The sequence below is a fragment of the Toxotes jaculatrix genome, chromosome 13 (assembly GCF_017976425.1).
Source record: "Toxotes jaculatrix isolate fToxJac2 chromosome 13, fToxJac2.pri, whole genome shotgun sequence".
NCBI lineage: Eukaryota > Metazoa > Chordata > Actinopteri > Toxotidae > Toxotes > Toxotes jaculatrix.
Window position 1 is genome coordinate 16,087,614 of NC_054406.1, and position 25,195 is coordinate 16,112,808.

At 42.7% G+C, this 25,195-nt stretch overlaps 1 protein-coding gene across 5 annotated transcripts in view; it reads right to left on the reverse strand.

The window, feature by feature from the left end:
• Positions 1-24,937, reverse strand: part of fhod3a (formin homology 2 domain containing 3a) — a 50,203-nt gene extending 25,266 nt beyond the window's left edge. For all 5 annotated transcript variants that reach the window (XM_041052994.1, XM_041052993.1, XM_041052992.1 and 2 more), the window contains exons 1-4: positions 24,390-24,937; positions 19,294-19,403; positions 16,132-16,199; positions 832-899 (exon numbers count right to left, since the gene is read on the reverse strand). In XM_041052994.1, coding sequence (XP_040908928.1) covers positions 832-899; positions 16,132-16,199; positions 19,294-19,403; positions 24,390-24,554 — 411 coding nt within the window. In that variant the 5' untranslated portion in view covers positions 24,555-24,937. The remainder of the gene's footprint in view (positions 1-831; positions 900-16,131; positions 16,200-19,293; positions 19,404-24,389) is intronic.
• Between the last annotated feature and the right edge of the window lie 258 nt (positions 24,938-25,195).

Genomic DNA, 25,195 nt, shown 5'->3' on the forward strand with positions numbered 1-25,195 from the left:
AAATTGACAGAACCTCCCTTTCAGGCCAACTGATACACACACTCCACATGTCAAAAACCAGGTGTTTTGCAGTTTGCTGCTTTTTACACAACATCTCTTATAACAAAAACAAAAAGATGATGAAAACTAAGGTCTCCTAAACTAATGCTGCCTTCAGGTGAACTCTCCCAAGTTCCAAGTTCAGATTCAGACATCTTGTGCGTGTCTGTTTGCTCATTCAAGAGCTGTTACTGGGAAATAAGCCTGAGACCTGGGAGAAGACCATCTCATTGGTACAGTAGCTGTTGTGGTTTTTGTAGAAAAAGGCCGATGGAATAAGGAGGAGATGTATGTCAGAGATGAATGTTACCCAGAGGTCGCTGTGCTTGTCCTTAGGCACTGGCACAGCTTTTTGGGGAAATCAGTGTGTGTGAAATTTGAATAGCACTTGGAGGCTGCAGCAGTTTAAACAGTTTGAACGTTCTCACATCACTGTTTATTTTGCTGAACAACGTGTTGTGTTATCTGAGTGCTTTTGTCTGTGTGTGTGTGTGTGCTCCACCGGTGTTTTGAGTGGCCAACTCCTCTCATCTTAAAATAAAGATTCACACACAAATCCAAACACTCCCTCCAACACACACACACACACAATCACACAGCTATACACACAGGGAGAGAAATGCCACGTTGATGGAGATCCCTGTCATCATAGAAGTGCACAGTGGCCACAATAACCAACTATATTCTGCAACAACAGACTGACTGTAATTGCATGTGAAAAATGTGCATGTGTGTGTGTGTGTGTGTGTGTGTGTGTGTGTGTGTGTGTGTGTGTGTGTGTGTGTGTATTACCTGAAAAATTTGCTTTAGAGAGAACAGTGCCCTTCTTAAGTCACGTCCATTGGAGTTATACAGTCTTTCTGCAAAGACAGAGATAGAAGTGGTTATTTGTGTGTAATTCAACAAGCAGCAACTAGGCACATTAGGATGACACAACCAAGTTTGAAAGGTTATAAAAATGTGTTTCCACAGGGAAATCTTTTGGACACAATCTGCTTCTGCTGCACGTCTTTCATGTCTTACCAGGCTTCATATGTTTCACTCTGATGACTAGATCAATAAAACTTGTTAGTAAAAATGAGTCTCAGCTGTGCAGAAGTTACACAACAGTTTGAGACGACAGAGGAACACTGGGAATTCAACGGAACCAATCGCACCGCTCGGCTCTGATCACCTGAGGCAGGCGCTTCATCACACACTTTTCACGGCGTCCTCACTTTGCAGAGCAACACGTGCATCTCTCACACACGCACACCAACACATGCACAGACACACACACACACGCACGTGTGTGCAAACACACACACACACTCCTAGCAGTAGTGATTAGAGCTGTATTGGAATGTTAATGAGCTGCTGGCCAGGCTTCAACAGTGAGGTATTCAGGTCACGACACGGAAAGTGCTCAGAACCAGCAGCTCTTATACCATCACACTGATATTTAGTCTTATTACTTCTATCCTTTAACACAAAGACATCATTAATATACTTTTATAGTCTTCCAACAATGCCTTAAAATGTTTTTTGTGGCAGTGTGAACTACATTTGACACACTGTTTAACATCTCCTACACAGTGGTATCACTATAATAACCCTTTTTTTTAAATGTGTTTCTCTGTTACTAAATTTTGTATTACTCTTATACTACAACTTCCTCTCTTGTAATTGTATGTACAGATGGCTAAAATGATCAGACAACAGAAATAATTTTCCTAAGTGCTCTGCTTTAAGCTCGAAGTCTGTAGTTGGGTACCCATATTGTCCATTTGTGTGTATGAACAGTTGTGCATTCAGCTGTGTGTCAGCAGGGGGTTTGAGAACCTGTGTGTGTAAATCCCACATTTGCATGCTGATGACAAATCCTTCAGTCCATCATGAGGGAGGAGGCTGGTTAAAAGAGTACGGAGGTGAGGCCAGGGTAGGACAAACACACCTCCTAATGTGGACCCAGACATGGTGTAGCCTGGTTACGGAGCCGGCCAGTCTGTCCTGCTGTCTTGAGCTCAGTGGTAACCGTCACAAAGCTAGGCAAGGGCTAACCCAAGGTCAGGGTCAAAGTCATTATCATTCCCCACACAGACAAAGAATTAGAGGTCTGTCTCTCTCTCCATCTGCAGGACCCTTTCTGTGAGATCGGCAACAGCATTTAGGAAATTCAGCTGTGATAGTTTACAGCAGAGATAATCATCTAAATCATTAGAGCTAAGAGGCAACATAAAAACATGTCACCAAAAAGGCAGAGAATACGGTGGGTGGGTGAGAGAGGAAAGAACAAATGTGCCACTATCAGTATCACTCATATAGATAGTTTATGGAACGGGCCTGACAGCTGTAGGGAACAAACAAGCAGAGTTTAGATAGAAAATGTTTTATATTTTAAATTCTGTCTGAAACTAACCTTCAACCTTCTTGAACATTTCTAGCTAGCAGGTGCCATGACCTGCATCTCATTTGAAAATAACTATATCCAGTTCAGACTCATTTCCTTGTTCTTGTTTTTCTAAGGTTTCCCTGGAAATCAAGTGGCCACTTAACGAAGCAGGGAACACTCCGTCTGGCCCTTGAGTGTCAATGTCTGATTCGGACGACCACGTGTAACGCTCATGTTCTTCATCAGGCCACGAGTGGGGCTGTCAGGGTAACCTTTACCAAAACGTCTCCTGTGCGTCAGGAGCATGTCAGCAGCAGCGATAAGGCTTAAACTTGGCTCGATTCTCTCTGGTGTACCAGACTCTAATTCTTACAGTTACCGTTCTTGTTTAAAAAAAAATTGATAATTTCAAATTGAATTTAAGTGACTGTGGTGCCTCCCCAAACACATACAAAGATGTATGAATTTAATTCTTACATGGTCTCCTTTCTGTTTATTTAAGCAATGGACTCAAAATGAAAGTATCTAGAAACTGCTTGGTTGCATAGGGCCCATTCATGTAGGCTAATGTTAGTGTTGCTGTAACTGATTCACTGAACTCGCTGGAGACAGATGATCCACACTATGCCACAGACTGTCAGGACATAGGTAGACAAGGGAAGACAAGAGCAATGAGCGATAAGCAGCCTCTGTTAACTTAACACTACCATATATCTAACATATATGATCTTTGAAAAGAAGATCCCTTGGTTTCACAGATTTTCTTGAATGAAATAACTTTTATTTCTTGATACATAAACAGTGATACAATTACTCACTTGTTTGTTTCTTTTTTTTTTTTTTTTTTTTTTTTTGGAGTTATATTCAGTATTAAATTAGTTAAACTTTCCAAGATGTTTTCTTGAAGTGCAGAGTTGAACCAGCAGCCTCACAGTTGTGCCAACAATACTCTGTGATCACCTTATAGTTGCTAATGAAGTCCTGTCAACATAATTAGCCCTCCGATCCACCATAAACAGAGTTTGACATGCTAAATAATCAATCGGCCATTTTCCCATTGGCACAAAGCGCTCCAGCTGTCCTAACACTGCATGTCTAGAGTGATGGTGCATTCAAGCTGGAAATACTTCAAACAAATCACTTTCACCTTCAACCTCTGGGCCAAACTGCTTGGCTTAACAACACTGCTTCAGTTCCTGCATCTCTCTAGATAGAAAATGAAAAATAACAGCAAAACACAATCTAGGAAGATAACGTATCTTAATTAGACGCCATCCCAGAGCTGACGTGGGAACAATTGAAGAGGAAGGAAAGGAAAATAGCAAGATGATGGTTTCTGAAGGGAGCTTTTGTCTGTCTACGTGTCTTTTGCTGGTCATTCTCCTTTTTTCCTGGCGCTGGGATTTATTATTGTCACAAGAAAAGCTGAAACACTGACTGGGATGTGTCATTGTGGCTTGTGCGTGTGCTTGTATACAGTGTGTATGTGTGTGTGTGAGCGCATGCATGTGTGCGAGCGTGTGCACGCGCCCATGTGTAAGCCAGTGCCTGTGTTTGGTGAGTGCAGACAGATGAAGGAAAGACAGAAAGGCACATTTCATTTATAGGTTTGCATGGAGTTTTACTGTTTTGTTTTGGAGGACTCGCAGTTCTTGTCCACACTGTTTGACCATGACCTCACATGCACTGCAATGTGTCAACCTTAACGAGTCATTTAGCCTTATATTCCATCTTAAGCTCTTAATTTTCTTAAAGCAGGGGGGAAAAAAATCTGCCAGCAGAGAGGCTTTTTTCCACTTGTTCCTGATGTAGTCATTTCTGCTTATAACTTTCTGATCTAATTTAATGTGATTGAAACAAAACTCTTGAGTCCATATGCTTTAAATGATGTTATACAACACACAAAACCTATAACCTGCTAAGATGTGAGCTGAGTTTGCACTCTCACTGGGTTCATCACACCCTAAATACCACAAGTGACATGCAGTGTGTACCGTCCACAGTTCGTCTTTTCGTTTATCGCTTGATTAGTATTTAAAATCCCTCCAGAGAAATATAATTCTAATGCTTAAAAATGTTGAAGCAGCTTCATACAGTGTAAAGAAACCCTATGCACTTGTGTCAGGATATAGAAACAGAAAAATGCAATGGTAGAGAAAGATGTGCATTAGAGCACATATGCATGTGTGTGTGTGGGAGTGTCCTCTGCGGTGAAACAGGGATTCCCCCAGTGCTGAGCCTGTCTGCTAAGTCGTTCAGGAGTGGTCAGATCCCTCCTTCTCCTCCTGCCATAATGAGATTAGTGCTGTGACCCTTCAGCTTTGACTAATCCCTCAACATTTACTGCATCATCTACACATCTCCAAACAGAAAAACACTCAGGCCAGCTCAGGCTACACTAGTTCTAATCCACAGCAATAATACTCGGAACTGCACTATAGTTTGTTGTACTCTTAGGTGCAAACTCAAAGTACCCAACTGAGGGTAGTCTCATTCTGCTTAGCTGGCCTTCACAAAGGGCAGCAACAATCTACTACTGCTATGCTTAATCCTCAGTCTTAACAATAGCCACCCAGCTCCAGCAGATGTTTCTTAAAGGTGACCTAGTTAAAGAAACATTGGTGTGAAGATGAGAATTTGTAGACTGATAAGAAAAGGAAGAAAACAATGCAACGACAAACCTTGAGAATCACAGAAATCTTTCCATTACCATTCTGCACATGAGTAATGACTGATTAAAGTAATTTATGAGCATTACCAATCTCTATCGGTGACTCTTCTGTGTCCTTAAAGGAGCAATAATCAATATTTCTAAATGAACTATAGATCACAACACTACTTGTGTATGAAAGCGGACACTCGTAGTAATGAATCCACTGAGAATTATCACCCAACTTGTCATAGTCCGTAAATTGTTATGTTTTTGTCTTGTGTCTATGCTGTCTTGTGGTTTCCTCTTTTATTTTGAAATCTGATCTCCTCTCGTTTCAGGTTGCTTGCCCTTCCTTCATGTTTCCAGCGGGTCTGATTGTTTTCCCCGCCCTGATTGTTTCCACCTGTTTCCCCTTACCCTGTGTCTATATATTGTCTGTGTCTCCCTTTGTTTCATGCCAGTTTGTCTTGTCTCTTGTCATATGAACCAGTGTTTTTGCTTTCATCCATGCACATCTAAGTCAGGTCTTATATTATTTTGTATTTTGTTCTTTTGTTCTTTCCCTGTGCCTTTGCTGCCTTGCTGATTGTGGACTTTGGTTTAGTTTGTTAGTTTTTCTCTTTAAGAGAGATTTTGTGTTTTCCTGGTTTGAGTGATTTTTGGTTCATCTTTTGTGTTTTTTGTTTCCTTGCCTTTTTCCCCATTAGGGTGATTATTATTTGCTACTTTGTCAATAAAAACTTTATTTTGATTCTACATATTGGAGTCGTGCTTTTGGGTTCTAGTCCTTGCTCAGTTGTGACACAACTCTGCCTTTCAGCTCTATCTTCCTCTCAGCTCTACAGAGCCTTTCAGTGTCTTTCAGCTCGCTGTATGTCTCAACTTTACTGTTCTGGGGGCTGGAAAAATGAATGATCCAATACTGATTCTCAAAGCTACATTATGGAACTTTTTTCTAATATTTGTTAGTTGCTCTAAAATATATCAGAATATGTCATGTCAAAGGCTAGATTCACTGAACAGCCTGGCAGCAGGAAAGGGATATTCCCTACTAAAATTTCTGAGCAAACCTCGCACTTCTAACCAACCAGAGAAGGCCAAAGTCAGGGGTGGAAGCTAACAGCTGTCAGTCACAGCATGGTCCACTCTTCCTCTAACCTATTACATAAATAGTTACAGTCTATGTGGACCCACTGCAGTTTCTTGAACTGTCATGAACCGATCCAGAAAGCCTAAACACTGATGAGTTCTCTGTGTTTGTTGAGGAAATATTATCGCTGGTGACAAGATGTGAAGCCGTGGAAGTTGACTGAACGACTTGTGGATTCTACTTTATCCAGTCTGTACCTGCTGGGTAGCTAATGCCAGCTAACAGCTGTCCTCAAATATCACACTGATGTCAACTGCGCAAACAGCGCAGATGAATTGGTTTTGACTACAGATAAAAAGGCTCAACCTCTCCACCCACAGTATGCAAACCTTTTGTACTCTATGTGCTTTGATTAGATGGGAATTATTTTAGTGTGACACATCTTTATTAGGCCGCAGGATATTTACAGATAAGCATACACTGAGGTCAACCAAGGGTAATATTTTTCAGCGTGGTACATGTGGGTCAGGCGAGAGAGGGGGCGGGTCACAGCTGGTGGTCCTGTATTTAAGCCCTGTTATAACCGCTGACTCGCGTTTCTGGAGGATTTCATTGCACCCCTCTAAAAAAGCCCCCACGCGGCTGTCTGGGCCAATCAGTCAGTTGGCTTTCAAACCGGGGTCTTCAGTGGGATCTAAAATTAAGAAGTGAGAGGAGCATGAGGTGTAACGGCACGCTGGAGAGCTTGGTTTAATCCTAGGAAGTCTTTCCCTCTCTGTGCTGGTATCATGCTAAATATAGGAGGATTGGGTATCAAGCATACTGTAAAAACCTGTAGACACTGGGTTCAGTCTTTGTACAGGTCATGCAGTGCACTGTGTGTGTGTGCTGCCCTGTAGACTTTACATTCAATCAAGGAAAAATGAATCACCTGGGTGAGACAGTTTCAGTCATTTCCAATGCAATTTCACCTGTGTCAGGATAAAATTTGTTAAAGGTTTGCATTTCATGTAAACATGTGCAAAGGTATCGTTGGGTGGTATTTCCTTCATGTGTGCACACATCTGTGGAGTGCCATGTCCATTAATCTGTAGTTAAAAGAATAAATACTCTATCAATCTGTCATAGGCTGATATAGTTTGGACAATAACGCATGATTTCAGTCTCATGTCAAGTGAAGTGAAAAGGAGAAGTTGGCAGGCAGAAAAGGCCAGACTGCTGAGGACAACTCGGTTATTTTGCGACTGTCTATTTTTTGTCTGTTGGTCTTGGCCTACAGTATGAGTACTGGAGGCTGCTGATGGTACAGATGACGATAGAGGCCCCATGACCTCAGTATGTGTGTATTTGTGTGTGAACATGTGTGTGTGTGAGAGAGAGAGAGGGAGGTAAAAGGGAGAGTGAGACCTCCAAGGTTTTACTGTGGGATTCATGAGATTTAAAGAATGGCGACGGACCTAGACAGAGATTACACTAGGCTCAGCAGTGACACACACACACAAACAGAAGGACATACACACACCCCACAGGCAGATACAATACAATTCCAGGCCTAAAGGCAAATGAACTGTAAATGGAAACACTTGGGGGCAAATTAAAACAAACTTTTGTATGATTCCCATAAATCCACCCCTGCAGAAACAAATGGCTGCTGTATTTTACAATTAATGCACCAATATACAATACATACAACATACCTACATACACACACATACACACACACTTAAAAATCTCCAGACTGTAACCTTGAACCCTGAAGGACATCATCTATGAAGGAAGCTCAGGAGCAGATATCTTCAGGAAGGGAACTTACTGGCACATAAACACATGCAAACATATAAATAAACACACACACACACGCTCACAAATACAGTATGCCCCGACCCCTCACACACACCCTGAGACCAAAACGTGCTCTGTACCCTTCACATGGCCCTGGCACCTCAGAACTAGTCCACAAACAGAAACACACACACACACACATACACACAAGAATATTCACCCACAACACAAACATAAACATATCCAGCTTTTCTTACAGGCACCCTGTGTTACCACGGTGATGACAGGCCTGAACCCTGTAGGCACTTACAGTACTGCTCTATTTTCTCACACTCGTAAAAAGACACAAACTTCTTTGGTTACTACACTGTATCCACAGAGACAGGGAAGATGCATCATATACTCACATCAATATTTCAATATATTATACAATATTATAAAGTATAAGCAGCCACTTAGCTTAGCTTGGCATAAAGACAGATGGAAGCAGACAAACTGCCTCAGAGCACCTCTAAAGCTCACTAAATAATACATTATATTTCCTGGAGTCTCACCAGACACGGACAGCAAGACTTCAATGCTCACAAACCAAGAAATAGCCTGGCACAGAACTCCAATTAAAACCACAAGTCATGTTAATACTTTGGACAAATTAAACAAATAATATATAATGTGTATAATATATAAGGTATTTAAAATATATCATCTTCCAATCTAAGTCTTGTAAAGAAAGCAATTCAATGTATTTATAAAAATGTCACTCTTTTCCCTTGACAGCAGAAATGCTGACATTATGTTCGGCACATCACAGTTGCTCTGTAATGGCATTTCACCTGTGATAGTGCATTCTCATAAAAGTGTGACCTGATTTTCTGCAGTGTGCATCCGCAAACAAAAGTTGATTGTGGGAAATACTGTGGTGTTCAGTCCCACATTCAACTGTGCACGTGTGAAACAAGCGCTCACTGTTTTTCTTTGCTCATCCCCCCCCACCCTTTGTCATTCTGTCCCACTCATTCGCTCTCTGTCGCTCTCACTTCTCACGCTCGATGTTTGTGTCATTGTTAATTGACTGGATTCACTGGACAGCGACAGAGCGTGACAGAAGTAAGACCGAAAAATTAAAAAGCAAACAGAGACATGAAGAGAGATGAGAGACTGAAAAGATCTGAGAGGGGATCATAGATATAGATGACTGAGACAGAAAGAAAAAAACAAAGAGTGAGAGATATATACAAGGGAAGGGAATTATATTTTGGGAGAGTGTGCATGTTTTAAAGGCACAGACACATATTTGCATTTTGCAAAGGCTTTATGTACCTATTCAGTCTCCATTTTGGAAGTGTTGTCTCTTATAATACTGATATAATACTATGTAATGATGCTGACAAATCAAATAATAATCTGAAGCAGATTTCAATGTCTAAACCACTAATTTGTGGGTTTTAAAAAAAACTGCTTTGGCTCTTTATAAACAGTCATCCAAATAAATTGACTGGATTGAGTACATAGAAAAAGAGAGCCTAACAAATAAGACAGAGGAAGAGAGGCATAAAAGAGAGAAAAGACAGAAAGAGTGAGAAAGACAAACACAGCAGAATTAGACAGAGAAACCAGAGCAAGACTAACAGCAGCCAGAGCGAGCAAACAGAGAGGATATTGGAGGATATGTGCTGCTTGCTGAGTGGATTAGCTGAGTAAAATCTTGCTCTGACTCATACCACACTTGCCTGATATTATACTCCTCCCTTGTTTGTATGTGTGTGTGTGTGTGTGTGTGTCTGTCTGTCTGTGTATGTCCCTATAGACACAATGACGTATGACATAGACGGCTGTATAAAGGGGTTATAACGTAGCTAGGTGTATTTACAGAGAGAGAAGAGACCATATCAGACCTTATTCAGTTCATGTGACAAGTTTCTCTCTGTTGGCGTTTGGATACTGGAGGCTCCTAATGGTACAGATGCTAATAGACAGCCCATCAATTCAGTGTGTGTATGTGTGTATGTGTGTGTGTGTGTGTGTGTGAGAGAGAGAGAGAGAGAGAATTAGTTTACTAAGCAACCAAATGGGAAAAGAAAAGGTAACCTTACCATATCATACTACTGAATGCATAAGTGTATTATAAAGGCATGGCTGGGGGTAAGAAGCAAAGTTAACATTTTTGTCAGTGCAGCCAAATTAATTTCTATATTCCACTGCCAGAGTAATATATGTTGGGAACTAGCATATTATAGTACACGGTGCATGTTTTTGTTAACAGAAAACAGTAATTGTTCCACCTCGGCATAACTTTCTCTCCTTCCTCCCTCTCCTCACCTGTAACTCAGCAGACCACAGAGCTATTACATCTCTTGTGGAGCTACTTGCCAACTGCTACTGCTCTGTCTGGCAGGTGCATTTCCTCCTTGCTTTGTTTTTCCCTTGTGTTTCCTTCCCTAAGTGATTTACCATTTCCCTGGAAATCATCCCTCTCCCCATCTCTCTCCACACATTCCCTAAACCCATCATCTCTAAAACCCCATGGCTGGATAAGATGCCAAGCCCGCAGATTCTCCAGTGAGTGTTCTGGATGTTTAGCTTGTGGTACTTGTAATGTTTTATTACATTATGTAATAGCTCCAAATGATTAAAACAGACCAGCCAGAGGTTTGTGCAGGCACATTAGGGTGCATATATGAACAAGCCCAGACACAACACTCAGATGCATGCACAGCCCCACACACACAGCCACACACACAGCCACACACACACACACACACACACACACGCACACACACACACACACACACACACACACACACACACACACACACACACACACACACGTACGTGTAGTAATATATGTCTTACTTTCTTCCAGCAAGCTTGGGAGAAAAGAAATCCAAACTGCAGTATTCTGTGCCACAGCACGACGTCCACATAAAGCACAACACTGGAACATATAGACCGGACCATCACACCACAGCAACTGATCACAGTGACAACAAAGACACAGAGCTACAACACAGAACAGGATTAAAACCACAAAATCCACAAAAAAATCACACTGTAAGTGAGGTGGCCTTGTGGAGCCTGACAGTGCAGAGCATAATGTCCAATATGCATAACTGTTATTGCTATCTGCTGATGTGCTTACTGCAACAGGAACCAGAACAACTCTGTTTAGCCCAGGGCCCCCGTCTGCAACATGATCTACTACTTAACTATAAGAAAGGACGACAGCAAGTTATTTACAGTGAAGACACAATTTGAAGAACACCGCAAGAACAGCTGCAGGATAGATGCATGTTAGGGGCATGTTATTCCACCACTTCTACTTCTCTACACCTTCAACCCTAATGCCTCATCAGCCCATCTCTCCATCTCCCACAGCAGTAAGTAAGGCATGACTCATGTGGGCGCAACGCTCTCAGTCGCTCCTCAGGGTCCCAGCTGCTGGTGAGGGTAGAGGGAAAACTATTTGAATGATTTCTCATTCCTTCTCTCTCTCACACAGATGAAAAGGGAGAGGGCTGTCCTGTATTCTGAATCCACAACTGCTGACTTTAGGTAATGCCAAGATAGTGAAAAGAAAATACGGACGCACATGCACACACAAGATATCATGGCTACGCACAGTTAAAAAACAATGGGTGACAGGTTGAAAGTTGTCAAAGACCATGTAAACAATAATAAGCATAAGCATAGCAAAATAGCCTTGTTGACTCACACACGTGCACACAGGGAGATCGTAAACTCCTTGAGCCAAAGCCACAGGTGCCTATGAGAACAAAGAGTTGCCAACAGTAAGTGAAGCTGAGAGGAGTAAATATAGATTTAGAGAGTAAAGCATGCAGGCCAGGAAAAGAAAGAAATGCAGGGGTTAAACAACAGGAGCAGAGAATGTTAGTTGATGTCGGGAAACAGAAATGGGGACAAATGGAGAATATGGACAAAAGTAAAACAAAAGAGGTTGAAAGGGAAATGATTAAAATGCATGGATTGAAAAACAGTTGACCAAGGGTAGCACAGATATTACAGCGAAGCGTGTCAGCAAAGCTTATGATGTGTCTGCGTCTTTTATGACTGCACAGTCACAGATGTCCAACTATACACCACTGCACCCCCCCATCCCCAGCTTACCCATTGCCCATTAAGCATGATCTCCCTGTCACACCATGCCATTACCAGGCCTTATCTCCCACAGCAGGGGGACACCAGAACAGTAAATCACTGTTAGACACAGCTGTAGTCTCCTCTTTCAGCAGCATCTTAAGGCCAGACTGCTGTCACTACCACTGCACCCCCGCTGAGAAAGCAACATCAAGTGGTGACTACTGCTTTTTTCACTGGAGACCACCATGTCAGTAAGCTCATATTTACAGAGATTTTGATGTGTGCAACTCTCCCTGATGCCATCAAATCCTCCAAATATCTCTTTACAGTGTTTAAATACAGCTCCTATAAACCTGTGTGTGAACTGAAGTGAGTGGAATAAAAGTGGTGTGAGGACAGGTGTATTCTGGGAACTAGGAATCTTGTGCTAAACGGGAACGTTGAAGTTGAGGATAAGTAAGACAGACACGCAGGAAAAACCGATGCAACATTTTTGAAGAGATGCGTCTTTGTTATGTAACAACAAAACCAGAGAAAATCAAAGAAAGTCAACCTTTACTCCACCTCAACCTCTGGCCCCTGCCTCTCCTTTACAATCCTGCAGGGGGTGATTAGGGACGGATAATTGGGGCACAGAAATCCAACAGTATAGAAGCCAAAGTTTTTGAAAAAAGGCTAAATTCCAGAGCTCAGTGCCAAGGGATTGAACAGGCTCCAAAACACATGCAAGGTCTTTTGTTCTGCTCTCCAGTTCTTTTGTTTCACCTGCTGTACCACTCATTACAGAGAGCTTTACCTGTCAGAGAGCATACACTCTCTATATTTGATCACTTAAACTGTATTTAATTACTGCATATCCTTTCACTTCAGGAGAGGCTGGGAAATGAGGCCACATGAGAAGCTAAGCTTTGGGATTCTGAAAACATTCGGTGTAGTTTGTACTCAGCCAGTTATGTGTGGTTCTGTCATTTATTGTAAATGTTTTTCTTATTTTGGCCTTGAATTTATTAATAGGTAGTCCCTAAAAGTTAAAGTACAAATCCTTTCATGCATTACTCCTTTCAATTCTCCTCTTTCTTCCTCAATCAACCCCTTTTCGCACCTCTTGCTTCCTGTAACTCTCGCATCTAGTGCGTGGAGTTGCAGCACTGTGCTGCCTTCCTCACATGTTTCTGTCAACACTTTCTAAAGATAACACCTCCACTTCACCCCCATCCCTGAGCCACCTCTTTGCACCCGTCAGTCATGGTCCACAACAGCTCTGCTGTGACAGAGGCGGCTAAAATTAACCCTTAAACAAGGGGCTCTGATTGGCACTCGGACAGGAGCACGGAGCACGGGATCAACTAAGAGAGGGGGGGAGAGAGGGCACACAAGCAGAGACAAAAGAACAAATGAAAATGATGAGGTTCAGCTCAAACTTTATTCAACCTGAAGCTGAGGACAGTTAGGACATAAAGAAATGATAGATTCCTGTAAAATTGCCCCCAATTTCCCCGTAAGGGTCATGTAGTGAGCGCTGAGAAGAGCTGGATCATTAAAGTGCCAGGGAGGCATCTCCACTGCAGAGTAATGCTTACATAAGCAGACAAAGTCACTATTTTGCTGACTATGCCAATGTGTCCTCCTTTTCATATATACCAGAAAAACTCACACACATCATCACACCCTCTCTCACACATACACACATCACAGCCCATCTTTAATCCCAGGTTGGAAAGCCTGCATGTAATGTGCTCTTTCCGTTAGCGGTGGTGCCAAGAAATGCCAAGGAGAGCTGTGTTTCTCATACACTTCTGCTCATTTTCTCAACCCTGTGACTTCGAAAGAGGATCAATGAATGACTGAAGAAGGTCAAAAACCCAGAGGTCTCCCTAATATTTGACCTTAATACAATCAAATCCTGATCTTTAGTGATCAAAACTCACAGCTGATGAAGTCAGTAAGATTAGGAGAGTCTGTAAGGAATTGATCCTTTCCTACATTTTAATCACAGAACCTAAACATGAAGCGTCCACTTAATTCAAACACGCAATCCTACCACGCTGACAACTGCTTGTGACACACAGATACTTGGTCCTACAAGCAATCTGTGCCCCTGATTTTGTTTCATTTAGTCAATAGTATGCTGACCACCACTCACAGCGATTTGAAGGTCAAGGCCCCGAAGGATTACAGAGCTCTAAACGGCAAAATGAGTGGACAGCTGAACCGACTCATTGAAGCAGCACCCTGGAGAGGGGGTGGAAAATGGTCAGTAGATCTCTAAAGTGAATGGATTGCTCTGACTCACTCAAGCTATCTGATTATACGTCTGTTTAATGCAGCCGAATTACAACCTGCCACTCCAGAAAATCAGCTGCAGTCAGGATCTGGTTGCTGCCCAACCATGTGTGCCATGCTGAATGAAGTCTGGATTGTGGTCAATATAGTGACCAAACTCTATCATTAAGGGTACTGGTACTGGCACTGGGCAAAATTCACTCATGCCATTCAAAAGGAAATGCGCTGCATATGGTGATGATGCAGCCTTTTCTCCAATAAAAAGATGTGTTCTAATAAGAAGCTGTTCAAATTAGCCTCAAAGAGACAAGCAAATATAGCCCAGCACTGGTTTTCTTCAAGCCAAGATGAGCCATGGGAAGATCCCTCATACAAGCCCTTGTGTGTGTCAGAGGGTGTGTGTATTACATGTTCGCAGGCGTGAGAGAAAGATCTAGCTAAAACCACTTCACACTCCATTCACTCAGGCCCATGGAGGATGGGGAAAGAAATGAGGTGCATTCATGCATGCATGCTTTCCCTTGTGCATGTGTGATTAGGGATTAAATGCATATACATATATGGGTGTATGTGTGTAGAACTGGACAAGATAAGATCTAGGACTGGGTAAATGCTATTGTTATTTACAGCAAGTAATGTAATGAAATCCACCAGTGGAATGAGATCCTTTTGCTTTTTACCAAAGCAAATCTACTTGTTTGATAGTAGTTAATAGTTTCTAATCAAACTTTTTTTTTTCTATAAGTGCACATTTTCTTTCATCAACACTCAGCTCCACTCCGAGTGACTTTTCACCTCATCCCATTCTCAACCAATCAGAGTCACTGATTCTAGGATCCAGAATTAGCACCACTATCACTGGCATGGAGAATGTTGGCCACGTAGACAAGGCATGGAGGAAAGGATTGAGGAGCGGAGACCCAGAGGAAAGAGAGAGTGGGATGATTGGAGTGAACATGGCCGATAAAGACTCGCATAAGACAAGAAAGAAGTAAAAGGAAAACATTGCTTGTTATATGACTGTGCTCTTGCCAATCAGAGCCACTTTAAAGTAATAAGAGCACAGAGGCCGTAATCAATCATCCATGTGTTTTCTAGATCATTAATATAGACCCATGGTAGCAGATATTAAGTGACAGGCCAAGCTGACAAGTAAAATTATCTCAGAGTGAGAAAATGAAATATTGTCACAGCTGTGAGGATAAATTCTGACTCATTTTAATGACAACGCAAACGATTATTACAATTATTACAACTGATCCTGATGGGGACATGAATGTTTGTACCAAATTTAGTATACAGTCTGGACCAACTGACTGAAAGACTGAAAGATGTGAAAACTTATGTGTACATAAACAAAACTAAAGATTCACTTGGATGAGTTTGTTGTCTGTGCTCTCACCATGAAGCACGCTAGTTGTTTATCCAACACGGCCTGATATTAGAGATAAAAACATGCTGTAGTATAATGTTTAAAAAGATTTGTTGGTTCTGTGTTGCTTGACAGCAAGTCACCCTCTCAAATACATTTCCCATCATTCCCTTCTTCCATCATTCAGTTCATTCTTCCTATCATGACATATTTCCCTTTTGTGCAGCTACATTTTAAATTTTTTTTAATCCTTTCTTCTATCTTGAATCTTTTAGCTGGAGGTCTCACTTCTGACCCCGGCCTGTACCGCATGTAAACCCCTGCACAGCCACCTAAACATTTGGTACAATGTGTTCTCATGCTTGCTGATGTGTGTGTGTGTGTGCGTGCCCAGGGAGAAACACGTGTTAAACACACATATAAACATGTCACACAGCACTCACCGATGCAGGCATGTACGCGGACGGTCAGCTGGGTCCGTAAAATAACACTGTGCTTCTTCCCTCTGGACCTAAAAAAGAGAGCGGAGCAAGAAAGAGATAAGCAAACTGAATTATTATTGATTCAAAAATATTTTCATGAAAAGCTGCAGAGTAAATTAAACAACAATTTGACTAACGGCCAAAGCTAATGTTTCATTTCTGGAATAAAGTCTAATTTTCTTGGCACCAGCCAAATGATTTGTCTTGTTTAAAGTATTTTTGTTACTTAAGCCACAAAAAAAAAAAAAAATCCCATTTTATGATATAATATGATTTAAGGATTTGTTATGATAGACCATTTTATGGTGCAAACCTGTTGGCATGATGGGAATGGTAAAGACAAATGGCGGCCTGCATTAGATTAGTACCCTTATACTGATACACATCTGAGCCTTGAGGACAGACAGCAGAACTGCAGGACCAGACACAACACACATGAACACACCTATACGCCTCCACATACCCTTGTGCCAATGAGCACACATTCATACATGGCATATTTCCAGCGGGAAAACAAAATGAGTACACGTAAACATGAAAGTACTCTCTCTCCCAACCTTAGCCCTTATCCTCCAATCTGTGGGAGCTGATCACTGACGTCCATCACTAACATGCCGATAGCATCCAAGCCAAGCTGCTCTGATAACACACGCTGCTGGAAGACACTCGTTTGGCATAACATGCGGTAAGAATAACATACACCCAAACAAGAGAGCAGCTGGCCTCCTATCCCTCTGTTTAGCTCTGTTTATCAGTTTTGCTCGGAAATAGAGCAAAATGTTAACACGATCTGTTGAGATGCTGATACAACAAATTCATCTTTCGTACCTTTCTGATAATCTGCTGCGTGAGAAGTGACAGTCAAAGCAGGGAAAAAAAGTGACTCAAACTGGTGAGCACTGGGTGTGAGAGTACTCTAGAGGATTTAACATTTTTTATTTATATCTGTGGGGATAAAAAAGAAAATAAGGGTGGGGGTCTCTTTAAATGCCTCCATCATAATCTACAGCAGTTTTCATCCCCTTTTCCTCTTCACATTCCTCCAGTGGAAGCATATTCTCAGCTGTCCTGTCACCAGAGGACTTTGTTTACTGTCAACTGTGGTGAGCAGTGTCCTGCCACAGCTGGAATCTCAACACAATTTTGATGCGTGGGAACATAAATTCTGAGGGAAAATTAGTTGACACCAAAGTGCTCTTTATAAAACTCTGCCCATTTTTCCCTGAAAGGCAAGTTTCAGCATTTGAGTTGAGGTTTGTAAAAAACTAGTGAAAATAGAATTTTATTTACATATGTATAACACCAGTAAACAAAAGGTAATCACTGTGATTCCAAGACACTCAAAAGGCTAAGCTGTTGTTGTTATTATTGTGAAATTAGAGAGGCCTTAGATTCAGTAGGCAAAAACAGTTAATGTGGCTAACAGCTATAAATACAGCAAAGTACCATAACAGCTGGACACATCTACTCAGTCTCTAAATTTACAGTCACTACTTGACGTTTGGTATGGCATTAAGTATGTCTTTAAGGTGCTACAGCAGCTGTCAAAACCTGCCTGACTCTAAAGCACAAGTAAAAGATGCAGTGTGAGGCTGAGATATTGAGTGTGATTACTTTATTCATCTTTGACACTATATAAACAGTGTTCATAAACAGGGAGGACAGGACAGGCTTAGTAAGAAGCATCCATCCTCAGCCTTTGTGATTTTTTTCGCCATGAAGGGGTCAAACCCAATCCAACGTGTGATTCACTTCCTACTGTCAGTGCAGTGGGACGTTGGTAAAGCCTCAGTCTGATAGGATGACACAGACAGGCCCGTCCAATCCAACCAGTTCTGCAAGATCTCAGCCACTTCAGAAACCCACACACATGCCTTTATTCACCTGTCCATCATCTGTCAAATGGCTCATCGGGAACACAACAAAGACACACACACACACACACACACACACACACACACACACACACAGACAAACAAATAAATGTACACATGGAAACAAGCACACGCAAACAGACACAGAGAACAACCCGGCTCTGTGGGTCTGCCATCACTTAGCATGCTGCCGCCCCACAGTCCCCAAACAGATCAACATACCACAACGCTCCACAAACGCACACTGTCACACACTTACATATGCAGCCACTTAACAGCTGCCTTCTCTGTGTATTTCCCAGAGCTCAGCATGACAATGCTCTGTGTATATAAAGGGCTTTTAGGTGACACAATAATGCCCATGTTGGAGGCAACAGCTGAAAACAATGTACACCTCTCAAGTTGTGACTCAGCCTCAACAGCAAAGCCTGTTGAACTTAATAACTGACCACTAATGATGCTGCTGTACATCGTTCGAAAGCAGATTATATTCAACTGTTTGTTATACAGCTAATTAGCTGAAGTTACAACACCTGGGCATCAAAGCAGCAACAGCAGCTCAGAGTTATTATGGGTCTTTTAGAAGTGCTATTTCACACAGCAAACGCCAAATATTTATTAGTGTGGCTATTGTATGTACTAAACTGGTCACATGACAAGATGTGTCAGGGTCTAGGTGGATTAGAACTTCTGCTTTATAGTTTTCTGCTATATAAAATTCTGAGCCATAGAAGCAGATTTCCATTTTCCATTTCTCCTGTTGACCCAAAAAGTGATCATTCACGGCAGTACTGTAACAAAGTGGTTATGTTGTTTCCTCCCGCATCCAGAATTGACAGGTTTGTGAACTGTGAAATCTTTTCACAAAGAAGACCAGAATAACAAACCGTTATAAAAGTACAGTGAGAGAAGAGCTGTTGCTGTGGAAGCGAGGGCACATCTGTCTCACTTTCCAGAGCGCTTCATACTTTCCGTGAACTTGCACTTCCAAGAAGTCCGTATCCAGCAGCTTGTGATTCTTCCCATTTTATAAGAATGGAGAAACTCAGAAAAATGTGTGTGTGTGTGTGTGTGTGTGTGTGTGTGAGAGAGAGAGAGAGAGAGAGAGAGAGAGAGAGGGAAAGAAAAGGCAAGGGGACTCAACACTTTGGCTCAAATGATTAAAGATATTTTGATGGAGAAGAGTGAAAGTGTATGTGTGTTACAGAGTGTGGTTGTGACTGAGCGTATAAGCATGAGTCACTCTCACCCTGTGTCGTCCTGCTGAAAGCCTTCTAGCTCGTCCCTCTGCTCAGCCAGAGAGGACTCCAGATCCAGATAGGTGCCATTGTGGGAGAGCTGAAGCGCGCAGTCATCAAGCTGTGGAAAGGAGGACAGAAATCTTTTTAATACCACAGTTTTAATGAATGAAACGGACCTGAACTAAGATACTGGACTAGATTTAACTTTAAACTAAGAGGGAAATACTACAGCTAAAGTAGTCCCCACTTAAAAAAATTGGCTAACCTATATTAGCGATGGAAAATATGATTGAGAACTTGGATATACATGGTGGCATGTGAAACCTCCCTGGCAGTGATATACTTACATATGAACCACTCACAAGAATGACACTGGTCTCTGGGCTAACTTTTTTAATGTTCCCTCACCATGTCTCTCCACATTTCACACCCTTTTTAAAAACAATTTGAGCCTGTAAAATGAAGCCAGTTTACAGGGCAGGGGTTTGAACACGAGAGTGTACCGTGGTCCATGAAAGGGGGGAGAGCCATATGTGGTGTGGCTTTGCTTTCAACATTTCAAAGCTGTTAAGGGAATTAACTAGTAGAGACATAGCCGTAAAGGCTGCAGAACATGAAACTAAAACCAGAGAGGACAGCAGAAAAAGAAAGAGAGACTTTAGAGCATTTAAATACCAGCTGTGAGGAATATGACACTTAAATATTGTTCAAATCGTGTATGATATGAAGCTACAGCACATTTAGGTCTGCATGTTTTTGAAAGGAGCAATCACAGCCATTCCCACATACATAATTTACATATGTACATTAATGCATATGACAGATTGTGCCATGTTCCTGATTTTCACTTCTCAAGAACCAGCCCATCTGCGACTGCATGATCTAAGGTAACACTTCAGAGTGGCGTATGTCAGAATTGACCCACTGTGCTGTGTAATGAGAAACCCTGCTGAGCTTAAGACCAGGTGCACAGTAATATATCTGCACTCCACTGGCAATGATGTTTATGGGTACAGTCACAAGTTGATAGCAGGTGCAAGTTGCCATCCCAGAGACATCTCATAAAAAGTAACATACATCATTATGTTGCAACAACCAGCTATGAGCTTGGCAACTTAGCGTTAAAGCTGCTGTTGTATGAATAGGTGAATGAGATCAGAGTCATGAGTTGAATTAGCATTTAGCACCTCGATGGTACCCGTGGGTTTAACCTAGCCTGGCCTCTGGTGTATTGCCAAACGCCCCCCCCCCCCCCCCCCCCCCCCCCAACTGCCAAGTCTAGTTGCATGACGACACACACTGACCAACGGAGCCCTCAGATCACAAGACATGCTGCTGCACTCTGTCTGTCCCTCCCTTTCACTCGGAAACAGAGAGACGGACTGTCGGGTGGACTCACTCATTTAGCACCTCGATGGTACCCGTGGGTTTAACCTAGCCTGGCCTCTGGTGTATTGCCAAAGGCCCCCCCCCCCCCCCCAACTGCCAAGTCTAGTTGCATGACGACACACACTGACCAACGGAGCCCTCAGATCACAAGACATGCTGCTGCACTCTGTCTGTCCCTCCCTTTCACTCGGAAACAGAGAGACGGACTGTCGGGTGGACTCACAGCATAAATATAACCTGGCTATATTTACCCTGCTCTGAGGCAGCATGCACATGGGAGCTCAAACGTGGGTGTGTCCGCAGGGGGCTTGGAGTTTATGGGGGGGGGCAGTGAACAGGTCAAAGTGTTACAAAGGAGAATCAAAGCTCTGTACTGCAAATGAGTTTTGCAGCACTACGTTAAGGTGACTTTGGGTTCTGCTCCAGTTTCCCGTCACCCCTGCACAGCAACATTAATCCACCTGCGCCAAACTGCTAATCCGCAAACCAAAACACACACTTAGCTTACACATACTTGAAATTTTAGTCAGTCAGGCCAAATAAAATGCTGTCATAGCCATCTTTTCCCATGTAGACCAACTATAATATACTGTGTACCTAATCAGCACTAAATATAAAGTACAGCTGAGCTCATGGAAATGACAGTAGACAGCAGCATGGCTTTCATCAGCTACTGAACCCCAGTACAATGCCATTGTTATTTACGCTTCTCGTGCCAATACAGCCTGTGAGATTTGGTAAATCCAAATGACCAAGTAGAGGAGGGGGGTGGAAACAGTGGGTGGAGTTAATCATGCCTTGTCCCACTGCCCTGAATCCTATGCAGGAATAAGACAAAAACATTTCAGCATTATTCAGCATTCTCATTTGTGTTCCACCCGTCTGTAACAGCGTGTTTTACCCTTTGACAGTGGAGCTGTTCTTATCTCTTTGAAAATCCCCCATTCTCACACACATTTCCCAAGACAGAGCCTCACTGCCAACTTCACTTTCAGCTTCTTGCTTTCTTATGTTGCTCCATTTTATCTTCGCACATTACTCAATCATTTAATTACTGCTTGGACAGCGAGAAGTGATCCCCCGGACCAATTTGAAACCCAATATGTTAACAGCTCACCCTCCAAAGGGTGTCTGTTTCCTTAAACACTTGCCTTTGGGTAATAGGAATAACAACATAACAAAACACATCATACTGGACGAAGCCGGGACAGAGGTGCCTCCAGAAGGAACCGCAGACTCTTCACACTCAAGGCTCCAGGACGGGCCAGGGAAACACTTAGTGGCTTGTATACTTTACACATATTTAATCAAATTCTCCCAGAAGAGCAAGGGAAAGGGGAAAAAAAAGGTGGGGGTGTAGGGGGAGTAATTACATACACGTTAAAACAACACCGAGCCTGCTGGCGATCACGGTGGGTCGACAGTTAACGACACCCTTACGTAACTTAGACAATGAGTTTTTAAGAACTTTTTTGTGTCAGAATCAGAGCTGCAGAGGATCAGGCTCTTTGAAGAGCGTGGGGGAAGGCGTGTTCTACACAGCTATTAAATCTCCCAGTGTTGCTTTAATGGGAACCCTTTGGTAATGAAATAAAAGTTAAGCTGTGGAGTCTGGGTTTTGTTGTTTTTCAAGGGGGATTGGGAGTTTTTCTTTGCAAAACTATAGCTGTTTGACTGATGATGAAGCTTCTGCACTGAGCTGAACAGGAGATAAATCATTTTGAGAGTGTAACTTGTCTAAGCGCTTAATTAAACTCCCCAGTCTCTACATTTTAGGGTAGATGTTAAACTCCTTCTTTTATCATTTTATGTTAATTTCTTGAAAGACTGAGGAGGAAAGATGTTATCTCGTCTGTGAGAATCTAAAGGAAACTTCTTTGTTAAGCATTTTGGACAAAATGACACATCCCATGTACACCGATTTAGCCTTGGCAAACCATTCTAACCGTGTGTGTGTGTGTGTGTGTGTGTGTGTGTGTGTGTTTATGAGTGAATGTGTTTGAGTGTACAAACTGGTGCATGGTCAGAGAGGTGGAAGAGGAGGTGGAGGAAGAGGTCAGGAAAACCACAGCACCCAAAGTGAGGAGAACAAAGTGTCGCAGGGATCCAGGCCCCGGCCACAGGAATTCTGGGACAAGTGACCTATACTTTACATGCAGCCCAGCCAGCCATACACAGAGCTCTACCATCACAACATAATAATACAGTAGGCTTTTCTGAGAGAAGAGCACAGAAGGTTAAGACAAAAAGGGAGAGAGAGTGTTTTTAACAAAGAAAGACCAAGAAGCAGCTGAAAATAATCAGAGAATGGTCCAAAACTGAGCCGTTTCGACATTTTCCAATAATATAATAACACTCGAGCCTTTTAGACACCACCTTTTAGATCTGGGCAGTCTGCTGGGCAAATTTGCTACAGTTGAGCTTCATCCCTATAATCTAAGCGCAATATCTAGTCGCCATTGAGCGCAGTCCTCCTCCTGATGTGAACAAAATTGCAAACACAAACGCAAGCTGTGCCATCTGTCCTTGTATAGGTTGTAATCATAAGCTTTCCTGTGCTGTGGGCCATTTTTCATTTGTTTTGTGGCTTTTAAAGATGGGGCAGCAAAAGATCTACTCGGTCTGGAAAACCACTCTGCTGTTGAACGCTGGTTTGCTGTCAGAGATGTGAGCCAGCAGCTGAACTCTCTCTCTCTCTCGCTCTCTCTGTCTTTCCTTCTGTCTCACTTTTATTTTTCAACTCTCAAATCTACATCTCCAGCTGCTTGAATTGTACAGAATCTACTCACAAAATAATAAGGTCATTTTTAGTATCTATTCTACTCACAAGGCCTCTGTGGGTGTGTTCATGTGTCTGTGTGTGTCTGAGTCAATCTTGTCAGTGAGGAATGTGTGGCTGCTTTTTTTCTGGATTGCTGTAAACACTGAAAATCACTGAAAATGGAATCTGTTCCTCTCCATCGCACACTTTTTTTCTCATTCACACACCCATCCTAATCTGACACTTCCCACCAAATCTGATCATCTGTTTCTCAGCTTTGCCGGGTTCCCGAGCTTTATTATTGTGTAGTACTGTGTATGACTGAGGCAGCTGAGAATATAACTAGCTGCAGTAATGCCTTTGCAACCACCTGTCACTGTTAGATGCAAAGTGACGAGGCAGGTTTATTCACTTTAATTGCAAGGAAATGTAGCACTTTGGAGATCCCCAAATATTTCTAGCGTGTCCTCCAGATCCAGCATCTTGCTCAATGGCACTTCAGCACAGCCAGTGTATGCCAAGCATGGGTGTTTAGTCAAAAACAAGTGTGTCTGATGTTGCTGTGGGCTTTGAGGCAAACATTTGCAACCTTGTTTCAGTCCTGGGTCTGGAGAGCCAGTCACTTGTGCTTGCATGTGTTCTCAAAATAGCCTGTGAATGGTGGGTATGGAAGTTTATTTGCACTAGGCTTGAAGTGAAAAACAGCAGTCATAAAGGTCGCAAAACGACACCATGCTGCCTGGATTTAAACCTATGTATTCACAAGAATGTGCGTTTGAATCTAAAGATTAAGCCTAACTTATTTCTGTTAAACTTGGTATTTGTCCTTGAGTCTCTAATGATCTTATATGGCTTTATGGTGGGATATGTTACTTTAAAATTCCTCTAATGAATCTATATCACCTATTTTAATAAAGCTACGTAAGTAATTCTGAGATCGGTTGTTTACCATACCTTGTGTGGAGCTTTAAGGAGCCGGTGGACGCCTGCTAACTGGTTGATGAGCGGAATGTCCTCCCTGAAGGTGTACAGCGGTGGTCTTGTCGGCTCCGGGAAATTAGTGCTGTTGAACGGATCGGTGTCATCTAAAAACTGAACCCTGCAGACAAACGTGGCCATGGTGCATCCATGCAAGTGGCTCCTCCGAGGGGGGCAGCCCGGTTCACAGAGAGCTGTACCAGCTGTGGCTCCACTCGCCGAGCGCTCCTAGCTCCTGGTAACGACAACAAACCCTGGGTCGCCAAGTGCGCCCTGCGCGCAGCCTGTCCTCCCGCAGGACAGTGGTGGAGGGGGGTTTGGATGCCGAAAAGAACGGGATGGGAAGCCCCCGATCAGTATCTTGTCTCGCCTCCTTACTTTCGTTGTGCTCGCCCTGAGCTTTTTTTTTTTTTTTTTTGGTGCCGCTGTTATTCTCGGAGAGGCAGGTGGGCGATGATAAAGGGTAGGCAGCAGGCGGACTGCAGCTCGGTGCCGGAGAGTGAAGGATCAGCGCAGCTTGGGACAGCCGGTCTGCTGTCTGTCTGAGTCCCAGTAAATCCACCCCCCCCCATACTCACCCCCCTCCCATATCTATTTTCCCTTCTGCCTCACCCCCCACCCCCCCTCAGATCGCCGGCAGCAGCTTAGCAATGGCTTCCCATATGAAAATGAACTGCACTAATCCCATGACAAATTTATTTAGATATAAATATATACATTTGAGAAAAGAGCTAAAGTTGCGCTCAAATATGAAATATTGGGCTAAATCATAAGCTCAATTT